Genomic DNA, 19697 nt, shown 5'->3' on the forward strand with positions numbered 1-19697 from the left:
TAAGTGCCTATAGGAGACAAACAAAAATCACCTCAAACAAAACATGACAAACAATTATTTAAGGATGTTAAATAGTAAGTAAACATCATATTTAGATTACCAAATTAAACAAAATGAAGAATAGAAATAACAAATAGGAAATGTGTTACCTCCCACAATTTCTTTCCAAAAAGATCTTTAGCTCGAGAATGCCTAAGTAAGTAGAAAATAACGTCAATCCTTCCATTATACCCAATTGGTAAATTCAACGCCAAAAGCTTCAAATTAAATAATTGGAGTGGGAATTGTTTCTGAAAGATAGCACTAGAAACAAGAACAAGTGCGCTGCAATCCTATACAATATCTTTGCATAACACTTCAACGCTCCTGCGGGTTTTGTCATATATCCTTGCATTCCGTTCTTACCAAATTTTATACACCACTGCTCCAAAACCGCACTTGAACACGCTTGTTGTAAATCTATTTCCCTTAGCTTTGAGTAGTGTTGCATCTTTGATTTCATTCCATTCGCTCGGGAAACTGATCAGCTCCAAGCTTTTATATAATCTGTCCCAAAGCTCTGAAGCAATACAGAAGCTCCCGAATAGGTGATCTATGCTTTCTTCATTTCCTCTACATAGAAGACAGTTCGTATCCGAGATGCTCATATACTTACTGGTACGATCACGAGTGTTGAGTCTTTCCCAGAAAGTGAGCCATGGGATGAACTGGTTTCTAGGGATAATCTTCGTTGACCATACAAGAGGAGCCCATTCTACTTTCTGTGCTTTTTCCCGGGTTACCTCCCATATTTTCTTCGATACCAGCTTCTCATTGTCCTCAGCTTTCCATTAATGAATATCAGGTCTGTCGTGTAGTTGTATGTTACTTATATGATCAAGTATCCTATGTCCTTCTGGATTTCTTCTCAGGAATGACTCTCTATTTCCGTCTTTAATGTCTCTAATTTTCGCTTTTGTGCAGTCCCTTCTGATGCGGGTATTTTGAAACTCCTCCTCATGGATGATAGACTGGTTTTCGAACTAGGGGTCATGCCAGAATAGAGTACCTTTCCCGTCCCCTAGCCGGATGTCATAAAGATCTGCAATATCGCTTCTTAGTTTAAAAATATTTTTTAGAGACCAACTCATACCTTCATGAATTTTGCAGGTCCAGATGCTGGTTTCGTATTTCATAAACCTCGTATGCACCCATATTATCCATAGTGACTCCTGATTGTGCTCTAAATCCCACAGATGCTTGAAGGTGAGAGCCTTGTTCCACTCGATACAGTTTTTCAAGTCGATACCTCCCTCGTCCTTGGTTTGCAGAGAGCGGTCCATTTGACTTTTTTTCCTCCTCTTTCGCTACTTCCCCAAATAAAGTTCTTTATCAGTGTATCGAACTCCTTCATTACATTCTTCGGAATGACCATTTGCTACGCCTAGTAGCCAACTATGCCCATGACCACAGTTTTGATAAGTTCGAGCCTCCCTGCATAAGGAAGTTTTTCGCTGCCCAGTCATATATCGTGTTCTTTTACCTTTTCAATCAGCGGCTTGCAGTATGAGATCTCGATCTGCTTCGCGGTTAACGGAATTCCTAAGTACCTCACTAGAAAACTTCCTTCCTTGATGCCCATGATGTTGAAGATGTCCTACTTCGTTTCGTCATTTACGCCTCCATAAAATGCCACACTTTTGCTTTCGCATACAATTAGTTGATCGTGGGTAGACGGATGCAAGCTTCAAGCAACTACTCAAGCATGGTATTAGACGTGCTTCAATTAGACTAACAAGTATAATGAAGTTAGATGCCCCCGTCTAATAGCAGTATCCATTAGACCATCGGGTCTAATGGAGTTAGACGACACGTCTAACTACGAATCCCTTCGGACTAATCTGAAGGAGTTAGACTGCATGTCTAACTTTCATATGTTAGACGACACGTCGAACTATGAATCCCTTCAGACTAATCTGAAGGAGTTAGCCTGCACGTCTAACTTTCATCTATTAAACTGCAGGTCTAACTACGTCTTTATTAAACTGCATGTCTAACTACGTATCTGGTAGACTGCACGTCTTACTACGTATTTGTTAGACTGCACGTCTAAATACATCTCTATTAGACTGCACGTCTAACTTTCATTTGTTAGACGACACATCTAACTACGAATCTCTTCAGACTAATTTGAAGGAGTTAGACTGCACGTCTAACTTCCATCTGTTAGATTGCATGTCTAACTACGTCTGTTACATAGCACGTCTAACTCAATGCGTCTAATATCCAGTAAGTCTAATGAACCTCATTCAGACTTAGTCTAATTTAACACGTTTTTAATACACCTGCACCAAAAACAATTAGACGGCTTAGTTTAAGTTTTATACAAACTCATCATCAAAATTTCATTAGTCTATTATACTTTGACCCTTAGTCAATATAATTTGACCCAACATGTTCTGACATATTTAACACGTTTTTTACATGGTTAATACGTTTTCACACATCCAATACGCTTTTTACATGTTTAACATATTTTGACACATTTAACATTCTTTTATGTTTTGATACGTTAAACACGTTTTGACATGTTTAACACATTTTTGAACATGCGAAAACGAGTTAAATGTGCCAAAAATATGAAAAATGTGTTAAATGTGTCAAAATATTTTAAACATGTAAAAAACGCGCTAAATGTGTCAAAATGTATTAATCATGTAAAAAATGTGTTAAATATGTCAAAATGTGCTAAACATGTTACACATTTAAAAAAAAGTTAAACATGCCAAAAACGTGTTAAACGTGTCAAATCGTGAAAATATGTTTCATGTATACAAAACGTGTCCGAAACATAAAAAAAGTTAAATGTGCCTAAAACGTGTTTAATGTGTCAGAAACATGTTAAACGTGTTAAATATGTCAAAACATGAAAAATATGTTAAACATGTTGAAAATGTGAAAAACATATTAAACGTGTCAAAAATGTGAAAACATGTGAAAAACGTGTCAAAACATGTTAAAACATGAAAAATGTATTAAATGTGTTAAAGGTGTGAAGATGTAAAAAACGTGTTAAACGTATAAAAAAATGTACCAAAACGTGTGAAAACGTGTCAAATATATGAAAAATGTGTTAGATGTGTGAAAAATGTGTTAAATATGCCAAAAACATGTTAAATGTATTAAACGTGTAAAAAACGTGTGTAAAATATAAAAAACGTGTTAAACGTATCAAAATGTGCCAAAACGTGTGAAAATGTGTTCAACGTGTTAAACGTGTGAAAAATGTGTTAATCATGCTAAATGTGTGAAGAATGTGAAAAACGTGTTAAACTTGTCAAAAACGTGTCAAAATATGTGAAAAAAATGTTAAACATGTCAAAATATGAAAAACGTTTGAAAACGTGATAAATGTATGAAAAACGTGATAAACATTTCAAAAATGTGTTAAACGTGTTAAAAACGTGAAAAAGTATTAAACGTGTGAAAATGTGTTAAAAATGTTAAACGTGCCAAAAACTTGTTAAATGTGTTAAACGTATTAAACGTGCCAAAACGTGTGAATTGAATTAAAACGACTTATATATTTATTAAAACTAAAAACATATTAAGTGAGTCAAAATTGTTAAAAAAATTAGATACGTATGAATACGACATAAAGAATTAATTTCCACAAAAAATTGTAACTAAATAAACATATATGAAAAAATTGTCGAGATTTAAGTTGAGGCGTGTTGGGCACTGTCCTTAGAGAGCCTACTCGAGTTAGTTACTCGTTGCGGTAGGATGTTAATGACGCTCTCTCTCTCTCTCATGATTTAACAACTCTTCTCATTAATGCCACAATCTACTTAACGAGACTCATAGGATAATAGTTTTTGAATGCTCTCGAGAATATGGATTGATCTTTTGAAGAAATCTATTTGTAATTTTTTCTATCTGTAGTATATGTATATAAAAATATACTAACAAGACGTTTTCTTAATGGATCAAAATTAATGCAAAATCAATCACAAAAATCAAGAGATTAGTAACGGTAATTAAAGATTTTAATTGATCACAATTAATTCAAATCAATCCCACAAATTAATAAATTAGTAATGGTAATTAAAGATTTAATTTAGGCTGTTATTTGTAAATCAGTAACATAATTTAAGGGATAATTAATCATACGTAAATCTTTAATTTGAATGTTGTAAATTAATTCCATAATTTAAGGGCTGATTAAATTAAAATAATAATTTAAAAATAACTAATATTAATATTTATTCAACAAAAACATGTTAAATGAATCAAATAATTGTTAAATTAATTAAAAACATGTTGAATAAGTCAAAAACATATTAAATTAGGTAAATGAATTAAATAATTGTTAAACAAATCAAATGTGTTAACCGAGACAAAAACGTATTAAATATTAAACGAGTAAAAGAACGTAATAAATGTGTTATATACTAAAATTTAGTTTGGGTTACCCAACCCATATTATTCATTAATATGGATTGGATAATGGGTTGAGAAAATTAAATTTGGGTTGAATATGGGTTGGGTTTACCCATTTGCACACCCCTACAGCAGACGCTGGGTGACGGCTTCGGAAGATGAAAAAACCGACGGTAAGGTCATCATTTTTTTGTATTATAGTTTATAATCTCTCGCTTATTCCTCTTTTCGGCTCGTGTTTTAGGTTGTAGCTGTCAGTCTTACTAATAAAAATTTGATTAGCATCGGGATAAAGACCCACTGTAAGGTCATCCTTTTTTGTATTCGCTTATTTCCTTTTTTTCTGCTAGGGTTTTGGATTGTAGTTGTCAGTCTTGGGTACGTTTAAAGGTTAACACTGTAGCCCAACTGATAGTGGAGCTAAATGATGAATTTGATGATCGCCTTTACAGAGAGAGAGAATCATGTCAAGGATCAACCTCTTACAGTCGAACCTGCCGCCGAACACAATTAATTTACCGACAACTGTGAAGTTTACTTATAGAAAGTACTTGAAAATATTGCAGTCATTGGGTCTGTTCATATATTTGATTTGAGTGGTTGTATAATTTACTAGTGAGTGGTCAAATCTTTTTTTATGTAAGATTATCATTTATTCTTTGAACAAGCTTTTAGTACTATAAAACTTTTTACCTATTCATTCATTCTGGAAATTTCAACATTGATTTTATTCTGCTCTACCTTAACTCCGTAGGAATCGAATAGCTGAACACCTTTATAGTTATTCTCCAGATGAAGCTCTAGGTCAAAAGTCGATTAAGGTTCCGATTGATGACCTAGATCTTCTTGTAGCCAACAATATCATGCAACGAGTGAGAACTGAATTGACCAATTTCCTGTCAAGCACAAAAATAGAGATAGATTTGTAGTTTTCGCAACCAACACACCTTTCTACGACGACACTTATAGGTATTACATGCGCATAGAATGATTCACACCCATACCAAGAAACAAGGCCTTCATTCCAATGTACTGAGAATTTAGACACAAGCACGAGCTTTAGCCATCCCCAGCTCCCTTAGTAACCACTCCAAGTTATCATTGCCTCAATAAGTGATTAGGGTAATAGACCTGCCAACAATGATGCGTCAGGGTCTTGGTACTCGTCTTTTAATGTTAACAGCAATAATAGTGCAAGAAGTTGTGGAAGTTTCAGCAGTAGTGTCGTTAATAAACATGACATGGATAATTGTTTCGATTATGAGAGGACTTGACAATTGGAGAATTAGTTGGCCAAGGTAATTAACTTTTTCTTTTAATTCCTTTGTTAGTCGTTACTTTTTTTTCACCTTAGATCCTTTCATCCTATATACATACATACATGCAAAATATGAATCTTCATCTATTAAACATTTTTAAAATCGATATTGCATATCTTTATGATATACGGCTAAGGGGACGAGAAAGGCACTCTATTCTAGCACGAGCCCTGGTTCGAAAACCAGCCTATCATCCACGAGGAGTTTCAAAATACATGCATCAGAAGGGACTGCACAGAAGCGAAAATCAGAGACATTAAAGACGGGAATTGGGACTCACTCTTGAGAAAAAATCCAGAAGGACAGAGGATACTTGATCATATAAGTAATATACAACTACTCGACAGACCGAATATTCATGAATGGAAAGCTGAGGACAATGGGAAGCTGACATCGAAGAAAATATGGGAGGTAACACGGGAAAAAGCACAGAAAGTAGAATAGGCTCCTCTTGTATGGTCAACGAAGATTATCCCTAGACATCAGTTCATCATATGGCTCGCCTTTTGGGAAAGACTCAGCACTCGTGATTGTATCAGCAAGTATATGAGCATCCCGGACACGAACTGCCTTCTATGTAGAGGAAATGAAGAAACCATAGATCACCTATTCGGGAGTTGTTGTATTGCTTTAGAGCTTTGGGACAGATTCTATAAAAGCCTAGAGTTGATCAGTTTCCTGAGCGAATGTAATGAAATCAAAGATGCAGCACTACTCAAAGCCAAGGGAAATAGATTTGCAACAAGCGTGTTCAAGTACGGCTTTAGAGCTGTGGTGTATAACATTTGGCAAGAACGGAATTCAAGGGTATATGGCAGAACCCGCAGGAGCGTTGAAGAGTTATGGAAAGATATTGTATTAGATTGCAGCGCCCTCGCGGGAACGTGGACAAGAATTCCAAGCACGGAGTAGAACTGGAATATCTATAGGACTGGAATTTACCATTTTTTAAACTCACTAGAATTAAAAACATTGTAATCAGATAATTCATTTACGTTTTTAGCTTTTTAGCTTTTATTTAGAATGTTATGACTTCAAAATCATTCTAGGCATGTCTATAATGATCTCTTAAACTCGTGGGTTTTTTCCCACTTTTGGAAATTTTTAATGAAATGACGTTAAGTGGTTTTTCTCAAAAAAAAACATTTTTAAAATAAATGAATAAATTGCTTTTATCTTTCTTAAGTTGTTGTAAGTTTCATAAGGGCGAAGATATGAAAGGTAAAGACTAATTCAATGCTTGTAGGAAATAAATTCAAATTTGAGAGAACAATTATCTTTTTAATCAGTTGTTGCTTTCCTATTTATTGTTTTAATATGTGTTCATATGTTGATCTTATTGGTACACTATTGCAAGTTCTTAGGGCACTGTCTACCATGTTTGTCTACCATGTTTTGTGGTATTTTTTTCATTAACTATAATAAATTGCAAAGTTTAACAGCACTAGTACATTACAACATAATTTACGAACTTGAATAAAATTTTGAATGAATATTTTATACTAATTACAACATTATTTTTAACTTATTTATATCCTATAAAATTTTAAGTTTAGGAATGAGTTCAGAAACATAATTTATTATAATGTAATTTATAACATTTTTATAACAAAAATATTCACAAATTTTGCAACTTTTTTAATTTTAAAATAAATTCAATTAATTGATTTATCAATCCCTAATTTAATATATTAATTATATTTTAATAAATATCTAAATATAAATAAATGCTTAATATAAAGATATTATATAATTGTATCCACTAATATCACCTAAACATCAAACAAAATTACAAAATTTTAACATTCAATTAGAAAGTTATTTTCTTCTAAATAACAATCATTCAAAATGGGATATAATTATAATTTTCCTATTTCAAAACATACATCACCCTTCAAAATCTGATTCAAATATGATCTCCAAACTTCCAAAATCTAGTTCAAATATCAACTTCAAAGTTTATTGTTCAAAACAATTGAAAACAAATAAATTAACAAATATCAAATTTAAAAACTTCTTGTTCAAAGAAAATTGAAAGAAAATAAATTAATGTTTAAGACTTCAACTGTTTGAATTCTCTCATCAACAAAGTTTAATTATGGACATAATATATAAATTCTATGTAGATTTAATTCATACTCATTTGAACCTTCGTTTGTTAGAATCTCTATCATATAAATCATCTCAGGTTAACCTATACATACTCTATTAAAAAAACCTCTATACCAATCGGTAAACCGATCAATAATATTTTGATTACCAATCGGTATAAGGAAATATCGATTGGAGTTAATCCGATCGCACTAATCACTATAAACTCTCTCAGTATTACAAATTCAAGACATGCTATTGGACTTTAACCAATCGGTATAGGATAGTACCGATTGAAATCTAACTAATTGGTATAGGGTAATACCTAAACAAAAAAAGTAGGCCGACGATGATGATAAGAAACCCTAACCCACCTTGCTTTTCCTAATGCACCTTATAAACTCAAATTGAGAGAATACCCTGAACATAATTCCTACAAAGAGATACTCCAATTGTAGCTTCCATAATACAGAAATGTATAGATAGAGCAATGATGTAGTAGAAAAGACATGATAGAACATACCGGGCTTGGGGAAATTGAGAATTACACAGATCACAGAAGCAATACGGTCTAGGTGGTCATCTTTGTGGTCGAGATCGGATGATCCTAAAGTATCCATCGCATACTTAAGATATATAATTACCCGAAAGGTAAGGCTGAAAAGTTCTTTGATTTGGTCGGCCATGACAAGTAAAGTTGCGGATTAACTGTACATTCCACAATATGGTTTTCTTAAAATTGCCTTTTCATGTATTAAGCCACATATCAAATAAATAAATATATATATATTGTTGAATAGACTTGAATAGTTGGGCCTTCTTAATGGGCCGGCCCAATTCTCTATTTGTTAGGATTTCTGTATTAGGGTTTTAGGGGACCGAGTGTTATATAAACTCGTGTTATAACCATAATTTGTCATATCATCTCTGTAAAACAATCTTCTCAATAATAATCTCTCTCTTTTGGGTGGACGTAGCCAAGTTCTATCTTGTTGAACCACGTTAAATCTTTGTTCTTCTTATTTTTTACGTCATTCTCACGCGTTCCGTTATAACAAAATGGTATCAGAGCTTCAGGCTATTCGATTGTTTATTCTTCAACTGAGATGGCAGCAGTGAACATTAAAATCGACAAGTTCACGGGGAGAAACAGTTTTAGCATATGGCAGATCAAGATGTGGGCTTTGCTGAAACAACAGGGCCTATGGGGGCACTGAAAGTGTCATCAGAAGTAGATATAACTACTGAGATGGCCATCCTGGAGGAGAAGGCGCATTCAATAATAATGTTGTGTCTTGCAGATGATGTTATCATTGAGGTCTCAGAGTAGGAGAAGGCCACTGAGTTATGGTTGAAGTTGGAGAGTCTTTATATGACGAAGTCACTCACCAATAAGTTGCTTCTGAAGCAACGTTTGTTCACTCTACGAATGCAGGAAGGTATGCAAATCAGAGAACACCTAGATCAATTGAATTCTATTATATTAGAATTAAGAAATATTGATGTTAAGGTTGATGATGAAGATGCTGCATTATTAGTATCTTTGCCTCCATCATATGAATATTTTGTTCAGTCTTTCATTGTTGGGAAAGATACAGTAAATTTGGAAGATGTCAGGTCTGCGTTTCATTCAAGGGATCTACTTCATATGGCGTCTAGTACAATTACAGATAGTCAAGATTCAGGGTTGTTTACCAGTGGAAGTAATGGGCGAAGGAAAGAGAAGAAACGCGACAAGTTGGTTACTTCAAAGGGTCCTAAGCTGACTGATATCTGTAATTACTGCAAAGAGAAAAGACATTGAAAGAATGAATGCCCTTTGAAGAAAAATCCACAAAAATTTGATTCTGGTTCTGCAGCTGTTGCAGAAGATAATATATTATCTGACGATGACATTGCTCTAGTGGTAGATGGTCATACCCATCAAACTGATGCATGGGTTCTTGATTCTAGAGCTTCGTATCATATTTTCCCTCGAAGAGATTGATTTGAATCTTACAAACAGGTAGATGGTGGCAGTGTTTCTATGGCTAATAGTTCTGTTTGTAAGGCAGTTGGGATTGGCTCAATCATGATCAGGACACACAATGGTAGATTCTGTGCACTAAATGAGGTTAGACATGTTCAACTTATCACTAAGAACTTGATATCTCTAAGTGTGTTATATAGTAAAGGATGTTGGTTCAACGGTGAAAGTGGAGTTCTGAATGTCTGCAAGGGTTCTGATGTTATTCTGAAAAGTGTTAAGAATGGTACTTTATATTTGTTGCAAGGTTCTACTGTCTCAAGTTCTGTTTCTGTTGCATCCTCAGAGATTCACAAGGATGATATGACTAAACTTTGGCATATGAGGCTTGGTCATATGAGTGAAAGGGAGATGCAGATTCTAGCAAAGGAGGATCTTCTTGGAGGTCACAAGATCACGAGTCTTGACTTCTATGAGCATTGTGTTTTTGGGAGACTACATTGCAACAAGTTTCCAAAGGCTATTCACACGACAAAAGACACACTTGATTATACCCATTCAGATTGTTGGGGTCCAGCTAGCGTTGAATCTATTGGAGGTCAGAGATACTTCTTGACAATTATTGATGATTTTTCAAGAATGACTTGGTTGTTTGTCATGAGAAATAAAGGAGAAGCCTTTAGATATTTCAAAGAATAGAAAACGTTGGTGGAAAATCAAACTGGAAAGAAAATCAAAAGGTTGCGAACTAACAATAGTCTGGAGTTTTGTTCATTTGATTTCAATCAGTTCTGCAAGGATGTAGGGATTGCTCGACATCACACGGTAAGGCATACGCCATAGCAAAACGAAATAGATGAAAGAATGAACCAGACATTACTGGAAAGAGAGAGGTGCATGCTCTCTAATGCAAAGATTGATAAAAGTTTTTGGGCAGCGGCGGTGACTACATCATGTTATTTGAAAACTTGTGGGCCTCACACTGGGATTAACTGCAAAACACCTAACGAGGTATGGTCTGGAAAATTTCCTGATTACTCTAGTCTAAAAGTCTTTGGTTGCATAGTTTATTATCATGTTAGTGACGGTAAACTAGAGCTAAGAGCGAAGAAAGGAGTATTTGTGGGCTATAGAGATGGTGTAAAAGGATACAAAATATGGTCTCCATCTAAAAAAAGAGTTATTCTGAGTAGAAAAATCATTTTTGATGAGAACTCTATACTTAACTGTATTGAGAAATCAGTAGAAGAAAGCATTAGTGCTAATAAATAGGTGGAGTTAGAAACTACTTTACAAAATGAAAAAGAACCTCACATTGAGGGTCAGCTGTCAAAGTCTGAACAATTAGATTCTCAACCGTCTAAAGTTATTCATGAGAGTGTAGCTGAAGGTCGGTTAAGGAGGATTTGATTTACACCACCTCAGAGATACAGTTATGAAGATATGGTTGGTTATGCACTACAGGTTGTTGAGGAGGAAGTGAATACATCTGTACCATCCAGTTACAAAGAAGTTGTATCAAAGTTTGAAGTTGCGCAGTGGTTCACAACAATGGGAGATGAGATGGAATCACTTCACAAAAATCATATTTAGGAGTTAGTCTCTTTGCCTATAGGGAGAAAGGTTATTACCTGCAAATGGGTTTTCAAGAAAAAAGAATGTATAACAGCGGTTGAAGGAGTCAAGTTTAAGGCTCGAGTTGTTGTAAGAGGGTTCAATCAAAAGGAGGGAGTAGACTATAATGAAATTTTCTCACCAGTAGTCAAACATACTTCTATCAGGGTGTTACTAGCAATAGTGACACGTCAGGATTTGGAGCTCGAACAACTTGATGTGAAAATAACCTTTCTTCATGGAGAGTTAGAGGAAGAAATATACATGACTCAGCCAGAAGGTTTCCAAGTTCCAAGAAAGGAAAAATATGTTTCCAAGTTGAAGAAGTCTTTATACGGACTTAAACAGTCTCCAAGGCAGTAGTATAAGAGGTTTGACAACTTTATGATGTCTCTTAACTACAAGAGGAGTGCATATGACTATTGTGTATATTACAACAAGTTGAAGGATGACTCGTTCATCTACCTAGTCCTGTATATAGATGACATGTTGGTAGCAGCAAAGAGAAAAACAGATGTTCAGAAGCTAAAAGATCTTCTAAAAGCTGAGTTTGAGATGAAAGATCTAGGAACAGCTCGGAAAATTCTAGGAATGGAGATTTTTGAGATAGAGTCCAGAAGAAACTTTTCTTATCACAAAAAGGATACATTGAGAAGGTGTTGTTAAGGTTTGGGATGTCATCAACTAAACCTATAGGTATACCCTATGCTACTAATATTCATCTTACTACTTTGTTTGCTCCTCAAACAGATGACAAAAAAAAGTATATGACTCAAGTTCCTTATTCTATTGCAATATGGAGTTTGATGTATGCTATGGTTTGTACAAGACCAGATCTGGCACAGGCAGTGAGTGTTGTGAGCAGATTTATGGTACAACCAGGGAAGGAGCATTGGCAAGTTGTGAAGAGGATATTGAGGTATCTACGGAGAACTTTTGATGTTGGTCTCATATATGGAGGTGATACACAATGTCTGATTACGGGGTATTCAGATTCTGATTATGCTGGAGACATTGATAGTAGGAGATCTATGACTGATTATGTATTTACTCTTGGGGGCTCAGTTGTTAGTTGGAAAGCGACTCTACAACCTACTGTGACTTTGTCTACAACAGAAGAAGAGTACATGGAATTAACAGAAGCTGCTAAAGAGGAAATATGGATGAAAGGAATAATTAGTGATCTGGGCCTACATCAGGATCAAACAACTGTCTTCTGTTATTGTCTGAGTGCTATATGCTTAGCCAAAGATCAAGTTCATCATGAACGGACTTAGCATATTGACGTGCAATATCATTTCCTAAGGACTGAGAAGAAGAAAAATGTGAAAAAGGTAGGAACTACTGACAATCCTACTGATATGTTCACTAAGATAGTTCCTCATAGCAAGTTCCAACATTGTTTGGACTTGCTTAACGTTAGAAACTGTTAGTTGTCCTAGGGAAATTTTAGAAGAGAGAGATATAGAAGATTAAACATTTGGGCGTTGACTAATGCATTTGGGCCATCTGGGCATTGACTAATACATCTGGGTCATCTGGGCATTGACTAATGCATCTGGGTCATTTGAGCATTGACTAATGCATCTGGGCATTGACTAATGCATCTAGGCCATCTAGTATTGACGAATGCATCTGGGCCATCTAGTATTGACTAATACATCTGGGTCATCTGGCACCGGCGAGTGCATCTGGGCCATCTGGCACCGACGAGTGCATCTGGGCCATCCGGCACCGGCGAGTGCATCTGGGCCATCCGGTACCGGAGAGTGCATCTGGGTCATCTGACATTGACGAATGTATTTGGGAGATATGGGCATTAACTAATGCACCTGGGAATCTGAGAGAATTCAAGTCAATGTGGTGATTTGTTGAATAGACTTGAATAGTTGGGCCTTCTTAATGGGCCGGTCCAATTCTCTATTTGTTAGGGTTTCTGTATTAGGGTTTCAGGGGACCAAGTGTTATATAAACACATGTTATAACCCTAGTTTTTTATATCATCTCTGTAAAATAATCTTCTCAATAATAATCTCTCTCTTCTGGGTGGACCTTCTCAATAATAATCTCTCTTCTGGGTGGACGTAGCCAAGTTTATCTTAGTGAACCACGTTAAATCTATGTCCTTATTATTTACGTCATTCACGTGTTCCGTTATAATATATATATATATTGCTGCAAAATATAATAAAATTCAGATATCACATAAGAACATTGAATAATTACAATAATAATATTTAAACGAAGAGAAACTCACAGAGATCAAAAGGCAATGAAGTAGCGAAGACTTGAAATCACAGAAGGAATATACTTCCTTTCTTTGAGTCTTTGACAATAATATCACGAAAGAGAAGGTGGATAGGGAAAAAGAGAAGAAAGAAGGGTTTTAAAAGCTAATTGATTGAGAAATACGATTGGTCGAAAAACCAATCAATACGATGACAAATAAACGCGAAAAATTGTCGCCCATTTTTCGCAGTAATATTTTAGGGTTATACCAATTGATTTTTCTACAAATCGGTATAATTAATGGGCTTTTACCGATTGGGTAAAACACCAATTAGTATTATTCTAATAATACCTAATACCGATTGATATTAAAATCATTCAATAATATTCTAATATATCGATTAATTTTAATACCAATCTGTATTATACTAATAATACCGATTGATTTTAATACCAATTAGTATTATTCTAATAATATCGATTAGTGTTATAATCAATCGGTGGAGATGTTTGATAGTCAAATTATTTTTGTACTAGTGATAATATCTTATCTTATATTTTATATATATATATATATATATATAAAATCATGAACTCAAATTAAATATAATATAAACCTTTTCAAATATACTAAAACTCTAACCCAATAATATTATATTAAATAAATCATATTCAACTATATGAAAATAAAAGAGCATATCTCTCATGTTAATATTAAGTTGATCAATTTGGCATTGAAGATCAATTTTTCCTTTGGTGCAACTTCTTGTTTTAATTCCAATAAGTTTATTGCTCGCTGCTTTTCAATTTTTACATATTTCTCCGCATTTTTTGATTGCAACTCTTTCATAGCATCCTTTATGGTTGCTATCCTTTATGGTTGTAAATTTCGAACTTAACTGAGTTGATGAAGAAGGTAAGCCCATAAACTGTTGTTTAGGGACATATACATATGACAGGCCAAATATACGTCCATTATCAAGATCTCCTGTCACTTTAAACTATAATATTTCTTCGATTTTTTTTCAGAATCATCTAGACCTTCTTGTGTTTGTTGTATTTCATTATATTTTTCTTGTAATAAATTAAAATGAATAAAATAATTAAACTACAAGTTACATTTTAAAGAATATGAAAATATTATCTTATTATAAAACATATTATAGATCTAGCTGCTCAATTTCCACTCTAACTTCATTTTTCATTTTGTAGGTTCGTTGAAAAGTTTTTAAGACGGTTGGCGCTCTTCCGAGTTCATTGCCTAAAATTAAAAAACAAAGAAATATTAACAAGTTCAATTTTATAAATTAATTTAGTATTACTCACCAATCTTCATTGATGTTCTTATAAGTTTATTGAACCTCCACAGTACACAACTCCTCCATTTTTCGTGTACAAATCTCGACAACCTACACCTCTCTATGTGCATGGACCATTAAATGCTTTGCACCTCTCTACGTGCATGGACATCAAATATTTTTTTCCTTATAATTTTTTTTATTAAATCAATTGTAAAATGATTAAAAAATTTATGCTTTATTTTTCCTTACATAGTTAAGCACTTGTAATTTCTTTTGTAATTTTTAACATCTGTTTTGAGTGAGTTTAAAACTATTAGTGTGCAACTTATTTGACAATCTATATTTATTTGTATATAGTTAATAAATTAAAAATATTGTAATAATATTTTCAATGAAAAAAGTGTTAAAAATTCTAATCAAGTTAGTAATTTTTAAAATTTTAGGAATACAATTTATACTTTTACTATAAAAATTTATTATATTATCAATACATTATATTTTGGTGTAAAGGAAAGTGACAACAAATTTTTTTAAGACAAGCAATTAGACTTTATCAACATATGTCAACCTATATTATATGTTATTTTGTAAATATTATTGCAAAATTTTGAGTTAGTAAAAACATTGGAATAAATAAAGTAAAAAATATATTTAAATGTTCAACGATATAGTTAATTTGTAACATTAATTCAGAATAGTGTTGTTTTTATAATTGCAATGTTTAAATTCTTAAAAAACAATTCTTTTATCGAAGAATAATATGAATTTGAGATTTAAGGGATTCTTTTAACAATATTTGTTTTACAATATTTTATTTTTTTGTCGAAATAGTTTAAATTACAAAATGTGTTGTAAAATTTTCACTATCTTATTTTTTTTAATTTTGAGTTGTTTACCAATATTTTATTTTTATGTTACAAATATTAGTTGCTTTTTTTAGTGCTAATTTTGTACATAAATATTTTATTCTATGTGATGTAAGTTTCCAAAATAAAGTGAATTTATATGAGAATATATAATTAAACTTTGTAATATATATAATTGATATATTTTTATTGTAAAAAATTAATTTAATATCAAATTTGAGCAATCATTCCATATATATATATATATATATATATATATATATATATATATATATATGTAAAACTGGAATTTACCCAATTATCTATGACTAATTATTTAATCAAAATTTTCTAAATTCTAAAATTAAAATTTAGAAAACATCAAAAACAAAATTTGAGGTAGAGTGTTTTTGCCACATTCATTTCTTCTGTTTAAATTAGATCGCCAACATTTTATCAATCTACTATTCTAACCGTTTAATAACTTTTCCACTAACCAAACGGACCCTTTAGAAAGAATTGAAAGAAATGTGTCAATATAAAAAGAAGGGAATGGGCATTAGTTTTCCATTGGAGTCCATCATTCTCGGGATGCCTTCTTGCCCAACAGCTTCTGGCTAGGGGCATTCCCTCTCAAAGAAACATAATAATCTCCATTTCTAAACTACTCTTTTTTCATCATAATCTTCTTCTTCCTCTAACCTTCCACAATAAAACCCACCATTTCATGTCCAATTCCTTTCATTTTCCCTTGTATTGGACAAATTCAAGAACCCTTTTCCATGAGCATCATGACATGATCATCATCATATGACATCTTGCTTATGGCCCTTTGAATGGAGTTCCTAAAATTGCTTCTTTCAAGGTAACAAATGGATGCAATAATAATAATCTTTATTTGTACCATTGTTATGCTTTTGTCTATTTCATAATATCATTGTATGGAAAGTTGTTTTAAAAAAATTGTCTTCTATATATATATTCATAATTTTCTTTTGAAATTATAAATAGGGTTGATTCCATTTATTCCACAAGGGAAACACAAAAGGCTCTCACAATGTCCTCATATCGATTACCATCCGTAAGGGAACAATCATTGGCAAATTCCCATGAAACACCTCTAGCTCAAAAGTTATCGACCGATCCCATAACTAGCCGAACTGCCCAAAGCACCGCGATCAGCGTTCACCAGACCGCGATAGGAGGTTATTGGAGAAATGTCACGATCATTTGGTCTAAGAACCTCACGAGCCATTCACTTGGTGTAGTCATCGATAGTGTTGAGACGGGCAATGAACAATGTTCTTGTAAAATTGACCTCAAGCCGTGGCAATTTTGGAGCAAAAAAGGATACAAAATGTTCGAGGTTGATGGAAACCAAATCGAGGTTTATTGGGATCTACGATCGGCTAAATTCTCTGGCAGCCCCGAGCCGATGTCTAACTTCTACGTTGCATTAGTTTGCGACGATGAAATGGTTCTACTTTTGGGCGATTACGAGAAGAAGGCATACAAGAGAACAAGGTCGAGGAATCCCTTGGTTGAACCAATGTCGTTCTATAAGAAGGAACATGTTTTTAGTAAGAAGAGTTTTTCATCGAGAGCGAGGTTTGATGGAAGAAAGGAAGATCATGAAATCGTGGTTGAGATATCGAGTTCAGGGCATAATAAGGATCCCGAGATGTGGATAAGCATTGATGGGATTATCTTGATGCATTTAAAGAACTTGCAATGGAAGTTTAGAGGAAATGAAACACTTGTGGTGAACAATTTCCCTATACAAGTATTTTGGGATGTGTATGCATGGCTATTTAGCAATCCTGGAACCGGTTATGGTTTGTTTATCTTTAAACCGGGTTCATCGGAAATAGATAATGGAGATCATGAAGAGAGTAGTCGGGGAGAAGACAGTGATTGTAGCAGTGGGGATAGCAATTATTTCTCCACACATAGCTCTTCAAAAGTATCTCAATTTTGCCTTTTTTTGTATGCATGGAAAGTTGAATAATAATTATAATAATGTGTTTGGGAACTTGAAGAAATGTAATCAATAACTAATGTTTTGCCTAAATTATGAAGATTTTCCTTCATGGAACCAATTATTTAAATAACATGAAAGCATTTGTAATACTAAAAGTATAATATTATAACACTTGTCAATTAAAACCAATTATTTTATTCTATTAACATAAAAAAAATATTCTTTAAAAAAAACATAAAAGTAAGATCTTAACAAACAACTAAACCCAATAGATACTACTAACTCATATTTAACATAATTAAATTTACTAAGCTCATATTAAGTTAAAACGTTTTGGGTAGACCAATTATAAAATACATTAATATAATCATTTTTTTTTTCTTTCCAATTTTTGTTTATCATCACTATTATTTAGTAATTTTCTCCGTTATTTTATATTTATGAGTCTCTTATTCACCGTTCTATTGAGGACAAGACTCATTATCTGAAAAAAAAACGTACCTAGAGAGAGAAATTTTCTCAAGAGTTTTTTTCTCACACCGGGCATGACCGGCACATCAACGCCGCCGGAGCTTCTGACGTCGGAATGATCTCAAATTTCTCCAGCAGGTTCGTCTCTTTCCCCCTACAATCTGACCGAAGGAATTTCAATTTGAACGGATGAATCGAGAAGAATCGCGATTATAGTTCATGAATCGGATATTTGGGTCGTTGTCGGCACAATCAGCACAATCGGCAGGATCGGCACATTCGGCACGATCGACACGAACAACACAAACGACATAGATTATCGCCGCGACTGCGCTTTTACATCGGAAGTCGGCCGCCATCCTCCAGCACCTTCGATCGGTTGTCGTGCGCCCTCTGGAACGTGTTCTGTTGTGCAAGGAATGGTCGCGGTCATTTTCTCTTACCGTTGACCGGAGCATTTCGTCAAACCCCCTTCTGTAGAGACTTGACGTCGAATCGGCGTCGGTCGCCCTCCTCTTCTCACTTTTCGTTTACAGGTTAGTTTGGACCTCGGTCAGGACATCAAACCACACCGCGAGGCGCGGGTAGGTCTCCATTAAACTTCTTTCTCGCCGTTTAAATCAAGTGTTCGGTCTGGAGGAAGCTTTCGTAGATATAGACCGTTCCAAAATTGCTTAAACCCTTTCTTGTTTAAGCAATTATCTTCATGCCCTTGTTCTGGTGCAATTGGTTTCCAATCGTGGTGTTTGCGCCCACCCTTTACTGCAGAATTCCAACCTTTGTGGCTCCGTTGAAGATTATGCAGTTTGCGCTTGATCTTTCCAATGACTGGTATGCGCCCGTCTAGTGTAGTTACTCGGGCAAAGGCGTCCTTCAAGTCCGCCCTGAAGATCATAAGAAGGTGCTAAAGGGGTCGTCGACAAGCAACAATGATAGGTCTGATAGACGAACTTGCAGGTCTCTTAACAATCCCAGGAAGTAGAAGCCAGAAATCATGGATGAAGTCCTAAACAATAGAGAAGATGCGCCTATATATTCTATGCCAAATACATCATCGAGTATGAGTTCTTTTCCACATGCTGATGAATTATATGAGAATAGTTCTATTGGGAATTCATACTGTAACGATATGCATGTTCATAATAGAAATAATAGGATTGAATTGATAGAAAAAGATAGTACTGCATATAGAAATAATAGGACTTTAATTTCAGAAAATTCTGTTGTTACTGGACTTGCTGCACAAAATGGACCGTTAGGGTCGCTGGTTGGTACCCTAGACCTGACCGGTCATTTTGTTGGGAAATTGGATTTGAAATATTGTCTTGCTAAAATTGATGACAATCGGGTCGCTTGTGTTGAAAATTCGGTCCCAATGCTGGAAATAATTTGTCAAAAAGGCTCTAAGGTAATGTAGGAAAATGACATAAATTGTACAGGTTTATTGGGTCCTATTGA

At 34.1% G+C, this 19697-nt stretch overlaps 2 protein-coding genes across 2 annotated transcripts; both read left to right on the forward strand.

The window, feature by feature from the left end:
- Positions 1-12179: 12179 nt before the first annotated feature.
- On the forward strand, positions 12180-12689 carry LOC124945416 (secreted RxLR effector protein 161-like). The gene has a single exon (XM_047485856.1). It carries the CDS (start codon positions 12180-12182, stop codon positions 12687-12689), a length of 510 nt encoding a protein of 169 aa, XP_047341812.1.
- Positions 12690-16811: 4122 nt separating this feature from the next.
- On the forward strand, positions 16812-17811 carry LOC124941862. The gene has a single exon (XM_047482226.1). It carries the CDS (start codon positions 16845-16847, stop codon positions 17793-17795), a length of 951 nt encoding a protein of 316 aa, XP_047338182.1. The 5' UTR covers positions 16812-16844; the 3' UTR covers positions 17796-17811.
- Positions 17812-19697: the final 1886 nt, after the last annotated feature.

The sequence above is a fragment of the Impatiens glandulifera genome, chromosome 1 (assembly GCF_907164915.1).
Source record: "Impatiens glandulifera chromosome 1, dImpGla2.1, whole genome shotgun sequence".
NCBI classification, from domain to species: domain Eukaryota; kingdom Viridiplantae; phylum Streptophyta; class Magnoliopsida; order Ericales; family Balsaminaceae; genus Impatiens; species Impatiens glandulifera.

Excerpts from the sequence above, each read along its gene's own strand:
- LOC124945416 (XM_047485856.1), top strand. The coding sequence starts at position 12,180 with ATGACTCAAGTTCCTTATTCTATTGCAATATGGAGTTTGATGTATGCT.
- LOC124941862 (XM_047482226.1), top strand. The coding sequence starts at position 16,845 with ATGTCCTCATATCGATTACCATCCGTAAGGGAACAATCATTGGCAAAT.